Source organism: Perna viridis, chromosome 6, assembly GCF_037379345.1.
Source record: "Perna viridis isolate PV_CMFRI_1.1 ecotype Kerala chromosome 6, ASM3737934v1, whole genome shotgun sequence".
Taxonomy (NCBI): Eukaryota; Metazoa; Mollusca; class Bivalvia; order Mytilida; family Mytilidae; genus Perna; species Perna viridis.
The window spans coordinates 31,471,841-31,492,036 of NC_142450.1; the positions used below are offsets into that span (position 1 = coordinate 31,471,841).

The window sequence follows — 20,196 nt, forward strand, 5'->3', positions numbered from 1 at the left end:
AATTCAAACTCTGAGGCTTGTTTTTCGCAAATAACTCTACAAATACAAATACTCTGAAAACAGATAAAAGGGGTTTGTTTATTTATATTTGAACTGAATCTAATATTTAAAGGAAATTCAATATTTATTATCATGTATTTCATTAATTATTTTCGACAGGCAAAATCCTCATAAATATAAATCGCAGGTTACCCAGATGATACCAGAATTTTATATGCCCCTTTTATTAAAAGCCAAAGTTGTTCATAATTTTATTTCAGATGCTTTACCTTAAAATACCTTTACCATTTATAGCATATCATACCTGTTCATACATATTTTTTTGCAGTTGCTACACCTTGAATATGTATAACATACATATAAAATTAAGGATGTTCGCTGGTCATGTTCAGCCATTTTTGTCAGATTTTGGGACTCATCTGATTTTATCCATTTCATAACATTATTTTTTTTTGCCCATTGACCCCCACTTTTCTTTTCAAAATTTCATCAAACACACCTTAAACTGTCATTTTGGATTTTTTTTTATGAAATCCTTGTCATTTCTTTAGTGTTTTAATAGATAAAACCTACTAAAATGAAATCTATGGGACATCTAGAGAAATCCTTTTCCTGCCTAATTTTCTTTAACAGTATACAAGCGACATACATAAAACGCTATGAACTTTGTGTTGACGTTCTCGCTTTGCGTGCAAATACGGACGTCACTATTAACGATGTTGACAACCCTATCGTCGAAAACTCTTCGATTGAACCATCCAGACGTGTTTTTGTGAGGAGGGATAGTGATTCGTGGTAAAAGTCTTCATTGCTTGCAGAAGACATTAAAAGGTAGTTTAACGTTCAAAGTTTTAAAAATTTGAACTATACCTAAAAAATTGAGAAAGATCGGATGCGACTTTACTTCTCCTTTCTTTGATAAAAACAATTTATCGCGGCAACTTTGTGTTGTATAGAAAAGTTACTATTACCATAATAGTTGCTTACTATTGATGGTAAACAATACAAAATACAAATATAACTAAAGGTTGTTCAGTTATGCTAGTGCAAAGAGGGGGGGGGGGTGACAGATTTCAAGAGAGGCCAAATTATTTTCTTTAGTACTAAATATAAAACTAAATTTTCCAGTAGTGATGGAGAAATCAGAGATAATAATAACGGATCAAAGTGTCCTTTCGGTAGCTGAGGTCCACTACTCCTTAGAGGACTGGGAATTTACAAAGAATAACAAGGCCACATACGATACCAAATATAGAAGCGGTAAGTCAATATGTTTTTGCGACTGTCGATGCGACTGTATCAACTATTTTATTGTAGCCATTGTCATCAACTTGTAAAGCATTGGAGAATTAAAGTAAAATAATTTTCTATTGGTACACAGGGACATATTTTTCTCGTGTTATTCAAGTAAATCGAGCTTCACATGAAATTAACGTGATTTTCAACACAAATTCATGTGAACAATTCACGTGAATTTCACACGAAGGCTCAATTCATCCGAATTGTCAAAACATTTGTTTGCTCAATTCAGGCGAAAATCAGCTGAAATAGTTTTGCCTGTGTAGTCTATAAAACGAAGCATTTTTAATGCTCGGCAATTGAATTTTACCTTTTCACTTCATTAAAACGGTTTTAAAAGGGATGATCTCCATTTATAAAGTCCGTTCCTTTGTAGATGTTTCGTCCAATGTATGCTTGTGTTATGTTTTGTCTATCCAACGAAACGATACTCTACACTCGTGTAACACTCTTTCATTCCTCTAACTGTATTTTCCAGACGATTTTTTAATTCCTAAAGAGTGTTATTGTTATTGTACGTGTTTTACAGAACGAAGCCCCAACAGTCAAACTGCCCAAGCAATCAAAATGGCATGTGTAGCGGCAGACTTCAAGGCCGAACTCGGTGAGATGCATATTTTGTTTCGTAATTATAAGTATTTATGAAATTGTAAAGAAAAATACTCACCATTTGTTTTGTAACTGGTCAATGAAAGCTTTGTTTGTATGTTTTCTTCATCAAAGTTGAATTTAACGTGAATAATACAAAGTCCATGATTGATACATATTTCCATAAGAAAAGAAACCAATTAAAGAAGCAAAAGTAAAAAAAAGAGATATTTGTTTTTTTTTATTACAGATCAACTGAAGATGGAGAAAAGACAAATAGACATAGCTCTTAGTGATCTTAGAGCAGAGAAAACTGAAACCAACCCAGTAAGTACATATAAACGGAACGAAGGTTGGACTTGTATTCGAAATGTTTGGTTGATCATATAGAAAACACTGAAAATCAGCGCCCCACCGTTTTTTGGATTTTCTGGATCCGCCACTAGTAAAAGTTAACTTTGATAAGTCAGACTATCCTTAATGATAAAATGAAACTATGCATAACTATATTCTACATGCGTCAATTTCAGATCATAGAACCAGTTAGAAGTGTACAAACTGAGGATCGTAAAGACACGTTAGAAGTCATTCAGGAACCTAAGATTGAGGAAGATAATGGTAAAATATGTGACTAATCTAATTATTGTCAATAATTGTTTCAGCTTAAACTGCAAAATACTATCTCTTGAGACCCTCAAAGTTGAACTTTGAAAATCAGCCAGACTTGTTTTATATAAAATGTCTAGCATATAATTGTTCAGCTTGATAAATGAAAATAAAGCAAAATTACTTCACGTACTTTATCAGGAAAAATATTCTATTTAACAGTTGATACAAGGGATTTGAATATGACAGATGAAAATGCCAATGAAATGATGCTTCCAACTTCCATGCTTAAGGTTTGAACTTTAACAGTCTATGTAATATTCTTAGCTTCAATAGCTTTTAAACTGTTCAGCAAATAAAAATTCTAAAAAGAAGGCAGACAAATGAATAGATAAAAGTACAAAAAGCAAACATACACTTAAACAAAAAATAAAACACACAATTAAGCTCATACACACTGTTTTCTTGAAACTCATTCTCTACCATACAAGCTTTGAAGCTCATATTATTTATTTATTTGAGCTTTAAGTAATACTAATTAAGTCGCATGACCAATATATATATACCAATCTTTGTCAAAGTCACGTGACCATTATTTTTTTCAGGATCTCAGCAACAAAGAGAAGAAAACAATAAAAAAGCTAGAAAAAAGAAAAAGGAAGGATGAAAAGAAACTGCAAAAAGTATTAGAAAAGAAGGCAAAACTTTACCAACAGACAGAAGAGCGAAAACAAAAGGCTGAAGAAAAGGAAATGTGGAAAACATGGCATAATGATGTATTGAAAGAAGTGAAAAATGCTAAAAAAGAAAAAGAAAGATCGAGAAAGGAATTAATGAAAGAGAGAAAGGAGATTGAAAAGCAGGAGAATAGTATGTATGATATTTTTTTCGAATACAATAGTATAATAAACACATGTATTATAAGTTAAAATGTTTATCACATGATAACGTAATGTAATAGTGTATACAAGTAACGGGGAGCATCAAATTTATGAATTATACAGATATATCTACACTTTAAGTTGTTTGACAGTTACGCAGGAATGATACAAATGTATCTACACTTAATAAGTCGTTTGAAAGTTAAGGAGGAATGGGTAAAGGAACTTGTGAAAAGCTTGCTGATTTATTTTTCATTTCTATTTCCAGAAAATAAAAAGTACAAAAGTCATGGTAAATATGTTACAGAAAAATTACTAACGAAAGATGACACTGACAATGAGCCATCAAAAGATGTCACAGAAAATGTGCCAAAAAAAGTTGCTAATGAAAATGAGCCAACGAAAGATGTTACAGAAAATAAGTCAACAAATGGTGTTGCAGAAAATGAGCCACGAAAAGATGTAAATAAAAATAATCCATCAAGAGATGTTACGGAAAATGAGCCAACAAAAGATGAAATGGTTAGCAAGAAAGTTGAAGCTTTGTTTTATGTAGGAGGATCCAATACTGTTGCTTTAGAATGTAACAACAAGACACAGAAGAAGACACTTGGCAAAAGAATTAGGGACTTTTTCTCTTGCTTTCCATGCATGCGGAAAGTCAGGTCAACCTGAAGAAAAAAAATAACTGGAATATGAAAATATGAACTACTGATAAGAACAGTTAAAATATAAGAAAATGTCATAAAAAAATAATTAAAAAAAAAAAACACTAAAAAATTGCTAAAAACAACCTGAAAAATAAAAAAAACAATTAAAAGAATAATGATAGAAAAAAATAATCATTAATAAAACAAAAATTGTAAAATTTTTTTTGACTTTCACAAAAGTAATTAACTTTTGTCATTGATTGCTGATTTAATTTTTAATGCATTTTAATTATCATTCAATTTATCTTTATTTAATTTACCTGAAGATGATATGTAATTGTTATGATCCATCAAATCACATTTTATTTTCAAATATTTTGTTCTTTGTACATACCGGAAATAGATCTAACTGACTTACCTGATTTCAATGCTACATAGTTTCTTATTTCTTCTTTATTGTGTTTGTTTTGTTAATGAATATCCTGATTTGTTTATTGTTAATAATTGAAAGTAATAAATCAAACGAGTTGTATTTTTTACAATGAATACAAGTAAATAGTTCAATCCTATGAAATGGTTGCTTTTAGCCAAAATGGTTGAGGTCATATCTCCCAAAAAACTACACCAATCTTCCTTTTGGATTTGAAAAGTTGAGTAACCAACTAATACTTATATTGCATGTAATTATCACAGGAAACTAAGTGTCTATAGTCATGCACTGGCAACTAGGAAACTAAGTGTCTATAGTCATGCACTGGCAACAAGGAAACTAAGTGTCTATAGGCATGCACTGGCAACTAGGAAAACTAAGTGTCTATAGTCATGCACTGGCAACTAGGAAACTAAGTGTCTATAGTCATGCACTGGCAACAAGGAAACTAAGTGTCTATAGGCATGCACTGGCAACTAGGAAAACTAAGTGTCTATAGTCATGCACTGGCAACTAGGAAACTAAGTGTCTATAGTCATGCACTGGCAACCAGGAAAACTAAGTGTCTATAGTCATGCATTGACAACTAGGAAACTAAGTGTCTATAGTCATGCACTGGCAACTAGGAAACTAAGTGTCTATAGTCATGCACTGGCAACTAGGAAAACTAAGTGTCTATAGTCATGCATTGACAACTAGGAAAACTAAGTGTCTATAGTCATGCACTGGCAACTAGGAAACTAAGTGTCTATAGTCATGCACTGGCAACTAGGAAAACTAAGTGTCTATAGTCATGCATTGACAACTAGGAAACCTAAGTGTCTATAGTCATGCACTGGCAACTAGGAAACTAAGTGTCTATAGTCATGCACTGGCAACTAGGAAAACTAAGTGTCTATAGTCATGCATTGACAACTAGGAAAACTAAGTGTCTATAGTCATGCACTGACAACTAGGAAACTAAGTGTCTATAGTCATGCACTGGCAACCAGGAAACTAAGTGTCTATAGTCATGCACTGGCAACTAGGAAACTAAGTGTCTATAGTCATGCACTGGCAACTAGGAAAACTAAGTGTCTATAGTCATGCACTGGCAACTACGAAACCAAGTGTCTATAGTCATGCACTGGCACTGGCACTGTCAAATCATTATGTGACAACAAATTTTTATAAGTCGAACAAAAACACATTTGATCAAATTTTGTTAAAACTGGTGGAAGAGTTTTCAAGTAATGGTGTGTAATGTGAACATAGACAAGGTTCTTTATCTTTTATCTTAAAATAAAACATGCATAATACTCGAAGTACATGCTGTAGCTACATGTATAGATAGAAAACCCTTTCAGTTGATAATATTATTTCTATGATAGGGCAATATAGATATGAACATAACAAAATGTCCAGTGTATTAGGAAAGGCCTCTGTAAATTGAAAAAAAAGTTCTGCTGGAACAAATAAAATAATAACCAGATTTCTAACATTACCAATTGAGTAATTAAGGCTGTTCAGAGCTCTTTTTTTATAGGTATATGTACATAATAAAAAATAAAACACGTACTCTTCAAATGCTGGTATTAATCATGACTTGCGAATCTGGGTCACTCGATTGCTTCAAATAAATTGTACATATGTAGCACCAATATGTGGAGAATTTTTGGAATTTTATGAATGATTATGTCTGCTTGATATTTCATGTGTATATCAGATAGAACTAAATCCTTGTAATGATTTAACTAACCCCTTGCCTTGTGGAACCATATAAAACCTAAAACTTTTATTTCTAATAAAAAGCTAAACACACTTTAAATAATAAAATAACTTGCATATTTTTTTCCGTAACGGGACGATCATTATACATTTTTAGGGGGGCTGGCAGATTTTGAAAATAAATTATCTGTCTTTAATTATGTAGGAAATAAATCTGGCCTCATCATACCTGAAAATAAATAGTCTGACTTAACAAATTGCTAGAAAAATAAATATTCTGACCTTGGCTAGTCTCCAGTAGCAATATTAAATACAATGTACATAAATGACTTTACTAAGGTAATATGTAGTTGAATATTGCAATAGTTCATTACATTCATATATATAGATATTCGAATCTGTTCTCTAAAAAGTTTCTCGCAACATTTCCCGCTAAATTTGAGGCATATTTCAGGCACAGGAAAGACACCGGTCCGGTATAGTAGAGAATATGGTCGTAAAATGGCAGCCATTTTGTGTTTCGCTGCCTAAAAAGTAATTTCAATTCTGCCAGTCAATTCAAAAAATCATGTTTATCTTATGGGTAGCTTTTATTAAATTATTGTTCTATCATGAGTTGAGGAAAAAGTAGCAACCAAAAGCATTTTGACCCCATGTTCTATTTTTAGTAACGACGGCCATATTATTTAAATGATGAAAAAAAAATTAAATAATCAGTTTGTGGATGACCCCCTAAACAAATTATGCCAACTTTTATTAAATTTTGTTTCAGAGAGTTGTACACATTAAAACGGAAAAAAATCTGTTTCAGGGGCCACAAATCCTACAACAGGCAACAAATTATTTTGAAAATTTCGGCAAAGGTCCGTCTTTTGATGGTTAACAGTTTTACTCCCTATCAGAATGATGCTAAATTCAACGGTTTTTTGAGTTATTTGCTAAAAACTGTATTACGACCCCTTTGTTCTATTTTAGCAATGAGAATAGAAAACAAATGATCTAGCCAAGGTTATGATGAAAATAAATAATCTGACTTGCACCAGGCTGGAAATAAATTTCTGACCTGAAACAAAATTGCCTGCCCCCACTCAAGAATCTAATAGTCGTCCCCTTACATCTTCTCAGGCAATGGCGACACTAATTTCCCGCGCAATATTAGGTTAATCTAACTGACTTACAGTAATTAACAATCTAAACTGCATTTGTACTGTTCGTTGAACACTTTATTTTTAATTTAATCTTTAAATTATTTTTTTTGGATGAAATACAAAGAAATGAAACACACATAACCATCAATTTAATTTTAAGAAATGTTAAACACCCCTAAACTTGTTTTGTACACGTGTTTCCATAGATCTCAATTGGAAAACAGCCATGCAATATCCAACATCATTAGCATTAATACTGCACATGGACAACTCCGCCTCTGACGAAAAATGACTCCGCGGAACTTAAATAACCCCACGGCTGAATTGTTTTAACCACATCCAGTTTAGTCCGAATTTCCTCTGACCCTGCAACCCTCCTCTTTTTTATTTGGATATTGATATGTCGGGTTAGGGTCAGAACGATGTGCCATACAAAAAATTGGAGATTTAATGGTACCTAGTTCGATTCCGGAATCATTTTGCTGTATGCTGATACCAAATTCGCTACAAAAATTACATTTATTATTGCAGTTTCGATAATTTTCCACGAGAGATCCTGTTTTGTTGACATTTTGAACCGTAATAGAGAGTAGGTGGAGCTTGTTACATATGGAACCGGAACTTTTAGTCCGGAATCGAACTAGGTAGGTGTGACATGCACAATTTCAACTTGAAAGTCGTTACAAGCGGTTGAAGGGCGATACTCCGCGATACCGCTAAATCTCCAACTTTTTTTGTATGGCACATTGTTCTGACCCCAACCCGACATATCAATATCCAAATAAAAAAGAGGAGGGTTACAGGGTCAGAGGAAATTCGGACTACTTCCAGTTGAGATGGACAGGGGTACCTCGGGGTCCCAACTTTTCATTTAACAGAAAAAAAATGTTGACTAACTTGTTGTAAATAATATACAGAAGTATAACATTGAAAACTTGTCAATTACTCTTAAAGGTAAATTATTCGCATTGAAATCAGGTTTAAATAAGGTATTGAAACGCAAAAAATATATATGTCACCTTTTCATACCCCATTTACTTACATAAGCACTCTTCCGAAAATTGCATTACAGCATAGAGTGAGGGTACTGCGGGGGTACAAACATTTCATCCATGTTTATACTTGCTACTGTAATCATTATATAAGGTTTCACTTACTTTTAAAAGTAATACATGATTTTTATGAATTTGAAATGCTGTCAGCCGCTCTTCCATATGCTGCTAAAATACGACATAGAGAGAGAGAGGGTACCGTGGGGGTGGGGGCAAGGTTACATTTCATCCATATTTAAAAAAAAATTGCTACTGTAATAGTTATATAAAATGTCTCGCTTACTAAAGTACATAAATGATTTTCGTGAACAAATAATAGCTAAGAACGTTAAGAAATGCTTTATTAGTCGGTCATGATCATGTTTTACAGATACCACATGTGAGTGCCAAGTATTGAGTATATAGCACGAAAACGACAATATCACACCAAGTATAGGAATAGTCAGCTGATCATCACACATATTGTGCATTTGAATGGTTAACACTGCGTTACGAAAAATTTTGGGGGATGTTTAAGGTTTATATCCACAGTCAAATTATATCCTCGAACTTCGTTGTCTTAGCTCTATATTGAACGAAATTAAGTGTGTAACGAGTAAACGGAAAGTGCTATCTTTTTTCAACTTTATTGTTAAAGTGTTATTTAAATACTACACACTGTAACGAGATTAGGTATGGAGTACATTTCAAAGAGACAACAACCCCACTGGGATGAAAATGTAAATGCTTTTATTTTAAAAACGAGCACACCGACTATTCTTTTTTGTCTTCTTATTTCGTTCAAGCATGAAAGATCTTGAAAGATTTTACAACCCTATGAAATCCTTAAATAGACCAGCGAACATTCTTAATTATAAAATATTTCATAACTGTTCATAGCATAGTCCTTTCATACACGCATATATCATATGCTAGTGAAAAATATATGATCATCATGTGATAATCATATATTGCATTTCATAAAAGTGGCACTTTTGGCTGTGTAGCTTAACCATCCCCCATGCATTAAAAGGTGGTGGTTAAAGTCTTATAACATCGCGCATGTCCGTGCGCCTGTCCGTAGATAGGAGGTGTTGTTCATTAATGTGTCTTTGTGTCATTATATTACTTTTTAGTTTGATTATGAAGAACTGGCATCGTTCTGTTATTCATGATACTGCTACTGTCTAATGTAACAATTTTGGAAAATATGTGTACTGACCGAGAAGGCAAGTAAATACAATTTAGGTAAATATTTGACTATTTGTCCTGACCTAGAAAGCACGTATTTATTTTTTGTATGATTTGTATTTCACCATTCTCCACTATACTTTTATATGGGTATACTAATACAGTTATCTTGCTAAATGTATTTCGGTGGTGTATTTTGGTAATTGCTGTAATATTTATGTTGTGTTTATGTTAAAATTTCCTCTGATCAAACAACCCTTCTCTTTAAACCCGACATACATGCATTATAATTAATATTCACATTAAAAGAGATGGTTCCAGGGTCAGGGAAATTTGGAACTGATATTCTATTAGCTGTTACAGTATTGCTTACAAATAAAGACTATTTCAATTATTATTATTAGTTGAAATAAACAACATAATATCATCAACATCTTACTAGAAGACACTTACCAGAAATGAGTTAAGCAACGGAGGAGATGGAAGTACAAAATTGTTAAGCGATATTTTAATTTCTTTGTCTTTGTTGCCTGTTATAACTGCAAAATAAAACAAAACAGTTAAAGGCTTTGAATGACAGTATAAACCGTTCTTTTTGGTATGGCTAATCGAACACAAAAATTATTGTCACTGCAGGTACCAGTATCGTATTGCATATCCCTGAGCAGGTGTACGTCAAAACATGGATGCTATAAAAATATAGTGCATTTTCTTTTTGCCTCTCTACAAACTAATATTTTGTCAGAAGATATGAACAATGATTTATAATATAGAGCAAACATCACACTGTCAGATGAACAACTTTTTTAAAAGAAAATCTAACATAATATCATAAAAATGTTCCACTGAAAAGGTTGGTTTGGTGAGTGCAAAACGAAAGTGAAAGTAGGGAAAATGGCTATTTATAGTTCGAGACTACTTTTCTGTCCGATCTTCGTGGACTCACCCTATTTTCTTTGCGGGAAATTATTTTTTCACATGTCCTTAGAAATGCTACATAAGTGAAAGTTTTATTGAATCAATTTACGTATTTTTTTTTAAATCCTAAAAATATGCACTTCACTATAGAAGTCTATGGGAAAATTAATACGATACTGAGACCTGAAGAATCAATTTGTTGTTCGTTTTGACACTAAGCAAGCTACTTTTTGTTTTATTTTTTGCTTAATATTTTTTTAAACACAAGACTATCAATAAAGATATATACAATATAGGTGCATTGTCGAAAATTATTGAAGATATGTGATGAGGCGACGGGACGGGTAGGAAATGCGAGGCTCCGCCGAGCTATTTCCCCCGTTCCAAGCCGAATATACATATCTTCAATAATTTTCGACAAAGTACCTATATTGTTTTTATCCTGTTATATTAATAGTTTTGTGCGTGTGTACATTTTTAAAATAAAATTTTAAAATGCATATCCCCTGAGGAGCCCCGATCGTTAAACCCAAAGAAAAAAATTAATACGCATGGCGCATGACTCAGTAAACACTGAAATTCAATCCGCACCATATAATCCGTCAAAGCTGTTTGAAGAAAATAAGCAATGTATCAAAATTTATTTAATTCCAAGAGACAAATAAGTAAAATGAACAATAAATACAAATATTTTGAATGTTGTAAAGTCGATTTTAAGAAAATGAAAGTTTTGAATTTCGCGAGGAAGGTGGAAGGGTAATCAAGGTAACCAAGGTTATAGCGGTAATCAAAAGAATGTAATCCAGGGACAAATACCAGACATGGAAAACAGACATACACAACAAAGAACATAAAGCAAATAAAATCATACATACAAAGTAACAAAAGTAAGCTGACTTGTTTCTGTTTGGTATTTTCTGTTTGGTATATGGCAGTAGAGTTCAGGGGTGAAATTTGTGCACTAGTTTCTTTTGGATTTGAAATATTTGTTTGAGATTTTTGAAGAGGAGGAGGCAGTTGTATGGGCAGATCTATAATGTAGTGTTCCTCTGATTCATTATCTTGGGGTTTAGGCAGTAATAAATCCAAGACCATAACAGTTTCCTGGTCATTTGTCTCTTCAAGAGTTTTATCATATTGTAATGTTTCAATTTCTTTAAGTGGGGACCAGTTTATGTTAAATTGTGACGGACACTCTGGCTCCGTGTCCGACATGACTGAAATGACAGGGGAAGTCGTCTGCAAACTGATAATGAATCAAATCTGAACAAGATTTGGGATTTGCCATATATGTGACGGTGAAAAAATACAAAAAAATCATTATTTGGTTTACATAAAATCTTTTATTTCATTCAGGTGAAAACGAAACAAAACAGCAAAAAAAAAAAAAAAAAAAGAAAAAAAAAGATTAACCGGATACGCAATCGCAATTCGTTTATATCGTATCTATGGTGGCGGCCATAATTAATTTACGCATGCCAGAAAAAAGTAGTTCCGCCGATCACGTGAGTGGGAGGAGCCAGGAAGTCGATAACCTGCTAATGTACGGATACAGCAAAAAAAAAAATAACCGTATACCTTTATTCGTTTAACAAATAACCTCATTGCAGGATAAAAAACTGAAACCACATCTTATTGTGATAAACATATCTTTCTCTGATGTCAAGTCAAAGATGTTGTGAAATAATTAATACATCAAGGATTATGGTTTTGTCCTCATAACCCTTGGCTAGCGGAAATGATGTCATTGACAAGTTTTTTTCCCCCGATGTTGTTTTGAAAGCACTAATCAGCTACTCTCTCCATACTGAAATTGTTTCGACTACCACTTTCCTTTTAAGATTTTGGGAAACAAATCGATCACTGATTACTGTACCTTTCTGTTTTAGCTTTAAGTTAATTAAAACATATAATTACCAACTACAAACTTTTGAACTCTGTTGAAACACTAAAGTTTGTGAAATGCATCGTCTATTAAAGATTGGCCCCATAACCCTAAAAAGCAAAAAATTAACAACTGTCGACAACAGAAATTGATTTATATAGAACACTTTGATGACAGTGAAAATGAAGACTAGTGGTGATTCTAGTGGATGTAGTGTTAATCACTGTACCTCTTATAATTAAGTGTACTAATTCCTAAATCTATGCAATGAAATAAGTAATTAGAAGTACAACCATGCACATTTATAGGAGTGTGATTATAGTAAATAGTGAATTTGTACTGTAGGTACCATGTACGTTCGTCATGGCTTTATCGATGATACGTTCTCTTGCATTTCTCATAAAAATATGAACAAGAGGCTCCAAGGAGTCATTTTTGCTCATTCTAGGACAATCACTCTTACGAGTAGTCTGACAACTTTTATCACTGAATACTTATTTCTAATTGAAAGAATCATTTCAGCTACTGAAAACATTTGCCTAAACCTAATGGTTTTGGACATATGTGTGAAAAACTACTGACTGACCTCTATGTTCTATTTTAGTAATTGTGGCTATGTTTTCGAATGATGAAAATTTAAATGCCCACATGAGTTCTATGCAAAATAAACCAATGAACATTCATACCAAGTTTGGTTCCAATTAGTCAAGTATATGTAGTGTCAGAGGAGAAGATTTTTGAAAAAATGTTAACGACGGCGGACGGCGACCTTTGACCAGGTGAGCTAACAATTGGTAGAATTGTACCTGAAAACTGCTTTCGTGCAAATGCAACATGTTCGAACTGCACCGAGTCCTCTTTTGACCGTAGACCAAACACTTCCAGGCAATAAGAATTGCCAGTCCCAATTAAAAAGTTCATAGGTACATTTTGATCCTTGAAAAAAGTTTTGACGATTATGGATATACTACGTTTTGGTTGCTGTCGTGGGAATAGAAAAACAAGTAAGGTATCAATATTGCATTTCTGCAGAGCTGATAAATTGAACCTTATCTGTCGCTTTCTGCCATCAATTTGTACTCTTAGAATCATCTCCAGATCAGACATTTAAATGAATGCAAGCATACACAACACTAAAAATGTCCATCGTTATCCATATTGTTCTTCCTTGTTGAGAAAATAAAATTCAAATATGTTTTGTCATCACCACCGATTTCGTCCCTTTTGTCTGACAGCTTTCATTTAGCTACGAAAATTACATAACATGGGTTGTTGTACCATAAATAGACTCATATCTTTGAAATTTACATGTTTATTTTCTGTAAATATTGATAATCGGCGATGTAGGCCATAAAATACATTAAACATGCCAGCTGAAATCTTACACTATATGTCCTCGTATGGATTTCACTTTGCAAAAAATCTATATATTAATGTTTTGTAAAATACGGTAATATTTTTTTGGCATACACAAATGTAAATGCAGGTGGACTTTAAGAGATACCAATCACTTCCGTCACAATATCAAGCGAAAGAAATTTTCGAAATCGGTGTATTTATTTATTTTATTCCACAACTCGTCCTCCAACCAGTGAATGAAAAAATTGGTATTATCGGATTTTCTTGATTTTGGTGTTTTACAATATTGATCTTTTTTTGGTCCATTTATGATTTAAGATTGTATGTACATTATAGTGTCGACAAACTTATTCATTCGATACACATCATTTTGATTCACTATTAGCAATTTTATATGAATTTGATGTGTTATTGATTAAAGACAGTTGACCTTATCTGATGTTGGGAGTGTTAGCCGGTTCACAGTGATCAACTCCCTTACTAACTAATTTTAATTTCATTGGAGGTATCCTGTACCTCTGTTCATTTCTTAACAATTCAATGTGTAAGAACACCAAATTCCACTGGATAGAATAATCAACTTCCTGTAATTAAAACCCTTCTAATTGTACACCTGAACCCGTCCGTGCAACAACAAAACTTGCGATCGATCATCGATCACCGATCAATTTCCAATCAGTCATCAATCCGTCAAACCGATCCATTAGACCAGTGATCGCATCATGTGTCCACGGAGCGGTCAATATATTTTACAGATTCCGTTGTTTTATTTGTAAATTTGACAATATAAACATAATGCAGTAGAATAAAACATCAATTAATACTTTTATTTTACATATGTTTTATATTTCACAGATCATCCGTCATTTTACATAACAAAACTGCAATCAGATCGGTCACCGGTAATCGGTTATCGATCCGTCAGCGATCAATCAGTCAACGTTCATCGATCCTTCAAATCGATGCGCGGTTCGGTTCAGGGACTGTAATCTTATAACTTGACTTTTAGATGATACTAAGATAATTCTACATGAGTTGGAGTTTTGAGTCAGTCTAACTATACTCCTAGCTAACAGAAAGTGTCAAATTAACTGAATTTGTCGTGTCGTAATAATGGACTACTAATAACGAATAATACCTTCCACCTCTGTTGTTTTCTGATATGTTATACAAGGAACATCTTGGATAATATTAGAAGTGACTATTTTTTATACAAATGTATAAAAAGCTAACTAACGATGTATCGAATCGGAATAATACATGCACATATACATGTACTTCTACCGCACAGCTGTTTTAAAAATGCAGTTCTGAAATGAAAAAACAAAAACAAAAACAAAAAAACAAAAAACAAAAAACAAAAACAAAAACCAATAAAACAACCAGAACAAAAACAAAAACAAAAACAATACAAAACAAGGCATTTTTATATCCAAAAAAAAAAAACAGTACATGAATGGCGTGTTGGTCATTTAGGGCCTTCCACCTCTCCAAATCGGATTTCTTACTATATCAGCCAATGTTCAGAATCAGTTGAATACTGCATTTTTATGTTTATAAACCTGATACAATACTCATAATTGTAGAGTTATTAAACAAGATTGGTCATAATGAAATTTTATCAACTTTCCTTTTTTTGGAACGAGTTGGCACTTAATTATAATCCAAATCATTGTTTAGAGTAATCAAGGAAACCAAGATTCCAGCGGAAATCAAATAATGTAATCCAGGGACAAAGACCAGACATGAAAACGAGACACACACAACAAAGAACATAAAATAAGAGTTACATGTAGTTAAACTGAATATCCCTTCCCAAAGCATTCACCATACTCAACTAATTAAATGCATGCTTCGTAATCTTTGCATTTAAGAATTTATCTTGCATTAATTAATTTGTACTACCCATTGCTGTCAAAGTGTCAGTATTTTGGGGACTCACTGAAGTCCAAGGGTTTCGCCGGTGCTCAACCATATGATTTTGTGTTTCCTCTCAATCAACTGTACCTACTGTATTATGTCTGGACCAGTAAATAAAACCGTTTTTTACGATACCTGATTCTGTTTCCCGTATTTATACCGGGACTTCAGGTACGGGTCAGGACACTTTGAAAAGGAGGGTTACCAGTCGGGGTCCCTCAGAAAAGGGAAGTGTCAGGACATTATTTACCATTTTTTTGTCATGAAAACCGATTTATTCAACGGGTCATAGTTTTCCTTTCCTCGTTTGTCTACCCCGGACTTGACTTTTTATGAGCAACACGGCGGGTGTTTCTAGAAAAGCAGAGGACGCTTACCCTACCGGTGCACCTGGTCCATGTTCCCAGTTTTTAGTGGAGTCCGAGTTGCTCATTTGCTTTTGTTACTTTGTATTTATGATTTTAGTTACTTAATGTTCTTTGTTGTGTATGTCTGTTTTCCATGTCTGGTCTTTGTCCCTGGATTGTATTCTTTTGATTGCCGCTGTAACCTTGGTTCCTTCGATTACTGTTGTCAATTGTACACTTGAAAGTGACAAATTTTCCAGTAAAAAGGATGGGAGCCAGCCCCTGCGCTCCCTTGGTCCGCCACTGGACTCAATATAAAAACACCCAACGACAAATCAACCTTTATGAATCTTTAAAAAAGTAAATGTTTTGGTCATTTGTCAAAAAAGACATAATTTTGTACAGTTTAATATTCAAATTCCTCTTATTTTCAATAATAATAATAATAATAATAATAATAATAATAATAATAATAATAATGTTAGAATTGATTATTTAAAAAAATTGTACACTTGGCAATATCAACATAGAAACTGATCATCAACAACTTATTTGTTGAAATTATATATTTTTTATACATTGTAAGGTTCGAAAAAGATGTGATACGAAATAACCTTATATGATGACTGGTTCACTGTTCTGCAGGACCAGAATATCGTCTGCATTGTTTTCATTTTTTAGGGAAAATTTCAATTAACTGGGTATTTGTACTGGATGGACAGCGGAAGAAGGAAAAACTTGAAGCTAAATGTTTCACGGAAATCATTAGTCAGTACAGTAATGAGTGATTAACTATTAATGCATTTGATTTAATCCGTCTAATACTTGCAGGTCAGTCTACAGACTGCAAATTGCAATGTAACCTCATAGGTACAAGAACACAATTAATTCTCCTTGGTTTTCGTTGTATAGTTCTAACATTGGGAGTAGGTACTTTCCACATTTTTTTCATATTTTTACTGGAAACTTATTTGCTGAAGTTTGCCGCTAATTCAGTAATTGGTAGAAAATAGGTTAAAATTACATGGGATTTTTTTCATTAATCAATTCTGACTAAAAGTTGTGATTTGGTTCAGTGGAAGATGGTTAAAATTTAGGACTTTTAGCTCAGTTCATTTGTCATGTTTACCCCATCTCTGGGTTACATGTATTAATTTCAGAAAATGATGGTAAAATTTTCTACAATTTATATATAAAATTCTGTTTGTACATATCTTTAGGCCAGAGAAGTTTTATTCAGTTTGCGCTGATGGAATTTTTTAATTCTGCTCAAATGTGTACATTGAAATGTACTTGAAAATTAATTGTGGTCTTGTTCCCTCTTGTACCTCTTTCTTAGTTGCATGAACATAACTTTTAAGGCTTGTTAAACATGACTATGGTTATAACTGGTTGTATCTGGTTTTGACTACATGTACATAACCTAACATTAAAATGGATGAGGTACTGCTTAAAAAAAGTGAGCACCGTAAGTTCCACCCTACTGGAAATTTCTTTTTAGTAATTTACCCATATGCATGTGTCCTCACAATTATCATATAAAGCAGATCCAGCAATAACTTTCTTTTTTTAAGTTTCATAATTTGTTCATATTCCTGCACATTAATGGATCTCATAGTGCTCGCCTTTAGCCACTAGCCCAATGCCTGGGGCTAGTAAAAATTGATTCGGGCTAGTGAAATGATATATACTTTCTTGTTTTGGGCTAGTTGAATCCTATACACTCCTCTATTATTCAGACTAGGTGTTGAGAATTTCAAGAGGGTAAATAAATGCCTTTCCTATGTAAAAAAAGCTTTCCTCCAAACGAATAATACAATCAGAGCTATTTTTGATGAGGAGGGTTAGCGGAAATGAATACCCAAACTTACCTTCATTTAAATTTTTCCAGAACATTTTTACTACATTCATTTCCATTATTTAGAAAGAGAAAATTTAAAAAGACCATAAGACAATAAGAAAAGATAAATTTATTTTTACACACATTTTTTTTTATTTGGCTGAATAGTATTTTTTTTATTTTTTCAATTAGGACAGTCACTTTTTATTGCTTCTAGGAAATGACTTTTTTTTGTTATTCTATTTGAGAACTTTAATGGAAATTTAGATACGGTGGTCCCTAATATTTTTGCTAATTAATGATGTGTTGGTTCACATTTAACCCTTTAATGCTGCACAGTGAATACATCATTTGGATGCCACTGCAACACTGGTACATCAGATATCTATCTTAGGCATCTCTACATCATTTCTAGCCTGATCAAATTAAATTTATCAAAAAACAACAAACTTATCATTTATGCCTTCTCTATTGAATCCCTCAAATTCATTTCAAAATTGTACGATTCACCAAAATATAATTGGATAATTGTTTGCCATTTTGCTTCACATTTTGCGAATTCATGCTGTATTTTTGTCCTTTTTCTGCAAAATCTTCTCAAAGAAAATTTAATAACCTTAAGTCTTTAAATGCAAAGGTGACATTGATAGATGTATATGTTTTATGGTATCAGGTAATATCTAGAGGTCTCTTGAATGATTTTATCCCAATTACTGCAGGCAAAATTTGGTAGTGAAAAGAATGACTTATATGTTGTGTGTAGCAGCAGTAGCCAAAGAGGTCATCCTAATTAGTATCAAAATTGTTATTCAAAATTTCAAGTGTATACCTACATAGTGCAATTTACCATGTAATGCCAGACATCTGAAAAAAAAAGCGATCCTTTCTGAGTCCTTCTGATTTTTTTTTCATGATTACTTGTATCAATACTGTTAAAGTACGTGTAGAAATGTTTGTTGGAGATTAAATATCATATAGTCTTTAGACTACAATTATTTATAAAACTAACCCAAAACAAAATTGTTACCTTAGTAAGAATGTTTTCTCATTATTAAAACCAGGAAAAAAATATTTCCTATGAATTCAGTTTTTGATACAAGAACCATGAAATTTCAACCTTACAAAAATTCATATTTCTACACTAGATTAATGACTAATCATATTTTGAAACTAGATTATTATTTAATAAAAAAAAATTAGGTATGAATCATAAAAATGATTACCCTCCGAGGTTAACAGGTATATGCATACAACCAAAGTCTTTATGAGCATGGAATTATTTCCCTTGAACACTTGTCCGTGGATAAATCAAAATAATTTTTTTTTTCTGGTACAAGAGTATAGTTATGTATCAAGCTTGTAATAGAATTCTATTGTAGCTTAATTTCTCTAAAGAAAACAAAGTTTTGCTTTTTATGGAGTAACAAGTATGGATATTTTTTAACAAAGCAATAAAACTCTGCTTGTGTAGAGATTTTATAGACTTTGGAAGTTTGCAAACAACATATTAAACTCATTTTTTTATCATCTTCTAATTTTTGTCCTTTTCAGTCAGAGTTTTCTGTTCTATATACGGTATAAGTGAGAATAACGTGTCATGTTCAGACACATGTGATGGCCTAACCTTTCTATGTGAGAATGACGTCTAGGGTAGATCTTTTACAAAGTGGAATAATTTTATAGTAGAGCAAATTCTTATTTTTTCACTTGTCCACAGACAACCAAAGTATAAAAATGTACTTGTTGGTCCAGCTGAAGGTACAATGTACAAGTTGTGCATAGCATTACTACATCCCTGCTTTGGGATCTCTGGCTAATAATTCATCTAGTCTTTATCTGTTTTTTAGGAGAAGGAAGAAACTACAGAATTGATTCCAAAGTCTCCATCCCAGTTAGAGTCACCTTCTTCAGTCACAGATACTCAACCGAGGAGTCCTCAGTTAGGGTCTAGTCCACAGCAAAGTATATCTTCACATACTCCCAAAAGTCCAAGTGTTACAGGATCAACAACATCTCAATCTATACCACAACAGTATAATCCATATGAACTCAGTCAACTAGATAATGTACCAAGCACAAGCTCACAACAGTCAAGTGTTTTTGGAACTAGTCCCAAACAGTACTATGTGTCTGGAGTTAGTCCACCACAAAGTTCTTCAAAGTTTCGGGTGGAGTCTGCATCCACTCCTTCTACTCCTTCTGGTCTTAGTAGTGGTGTGACTAGTCCCCATGTATTGGCCTTGCAGGTTTGTTACTTTGGTTTTAGCATTATTGAGGACTGAAATATTTTTATTTTTGAGCAGTGTTTATTGTAATAATTTACTGCTAATTAATCAGTCTGTAAGATGTTCTTTAGCCCCCCCCCCCCCCCCAAAAAAAAAAAAACAAAAACAAAA

At 33.0% G+C, this 20,196-nt stretch overlaps 3 protein-coding genes across 4 annotated transcripts in view; 2 read left to right on the forward strand and 1 right to left on the reverse strand.

Annotated features, from left to right (window-relative positions):
* LOC148614555 (phytanoyl-CoA hydroxylase interacting protein-like) overlaps positions 1–13,704 on the reverse strand; it is a 17,459-nt gene extending 3,755 nt beyond the window's left edge. Inside the window, exons 1-2 of the mRNA XM_088588714.1 lie at positions 13,141–13,704; positions 9,985–10,070 (exon numbers count right to left, since the gene is read on the reverse strand). Coding sequence (XP_088444840.1) covers positions 9,985–10,070; positions 13,141–13,441 — 387 coding nt within the window. The 5' untranslated portion in view covers positions 13,442–13,704. The remainder of the gene's footprint in view (positions 1–9,984; positions 10,071–13,140) is intronic.
* Positions 433–7,660, forward strand: LOC148614556 (uncharacterized). Of its 2 annotated transcripts, none has more exons than XM_088588721.1 (8): positions 433–831; positions 1,129–1,260; positions 1,829–1,903; positions 2,138–2,214; positions 2,418–2,505; positions 2,716–2,786; positions 3,099–3,363; positions 3,643–7,660. In XM_088588721.1, exons 2-8 carry the CDS (start codon positions 1,134–1,136, stop codon positions 4,047–4,049), a joined length of 1,110 nt encoding a protein of 369 aa, XP_088444847.1. In that variant the 5' UTR covers positions 433–831; positions 1,129–1,133; the 3' UTR covers positions 4,050–7,660. The 2 variants fall into 2 exon arrangements, with proteins under 2 accessions (XP_088444847.1, XP_088444848.1); XM_088588722.1 differs by having other exon boundaries at positions 1,132–1,260.
* Positions 13,705–16,603: 2,899 nt separating the features above from the next.
* The window catches only part of LOC148614557 (transient receptor potential cation channel subfamily M member-like 2), a 44,473-nt gene continuing 40,880 nt past the window's right edge, over positions 16,604–20,196 (forward strand). The window contains exons 1-2 of the mRNA XM_088588726.1: positions 16,604–16,728; positions 19,648–20,046. Of these exons, the coding sequence (XP_088444852.1) occupies positions 16,675–16,728; positions 19,648–20,046 (453 nt within the window). The 5' untranslated portion in view covers positions 16,604–16,674. The remainder of the gene's footprint in view (positions 16,729–19,647; positions 20,047–20,196) is intronic.

What these genes read in the sequence shown, in the direction of transcription:
- LOC148614556 (XM_088588721.1), top strand. Translation starts at nt 1,134, where the DNA reads ATGGAGAAATCAGAGATAATAATAACGGATCAAAGTGTCCTTTCGGTA. An exon ending in AGACTTCAAGGCCGAACTCG is followed by an intron (nt 1,904 to 2,137) that starts GTGAGATGCATA and finishes TTTTTATTACAG; the next exon opens with ATCAACTGAAGATGGAGAAA. An exon ending in GATTGAAAAGCAGGAGAATA is followed by an intron (nt 3,364 to 3,642) that starts GTATGTATGATA and finishes TTCTATTTCCAG; the next exon opens with AAAATAAAAAGTACAAAAGT.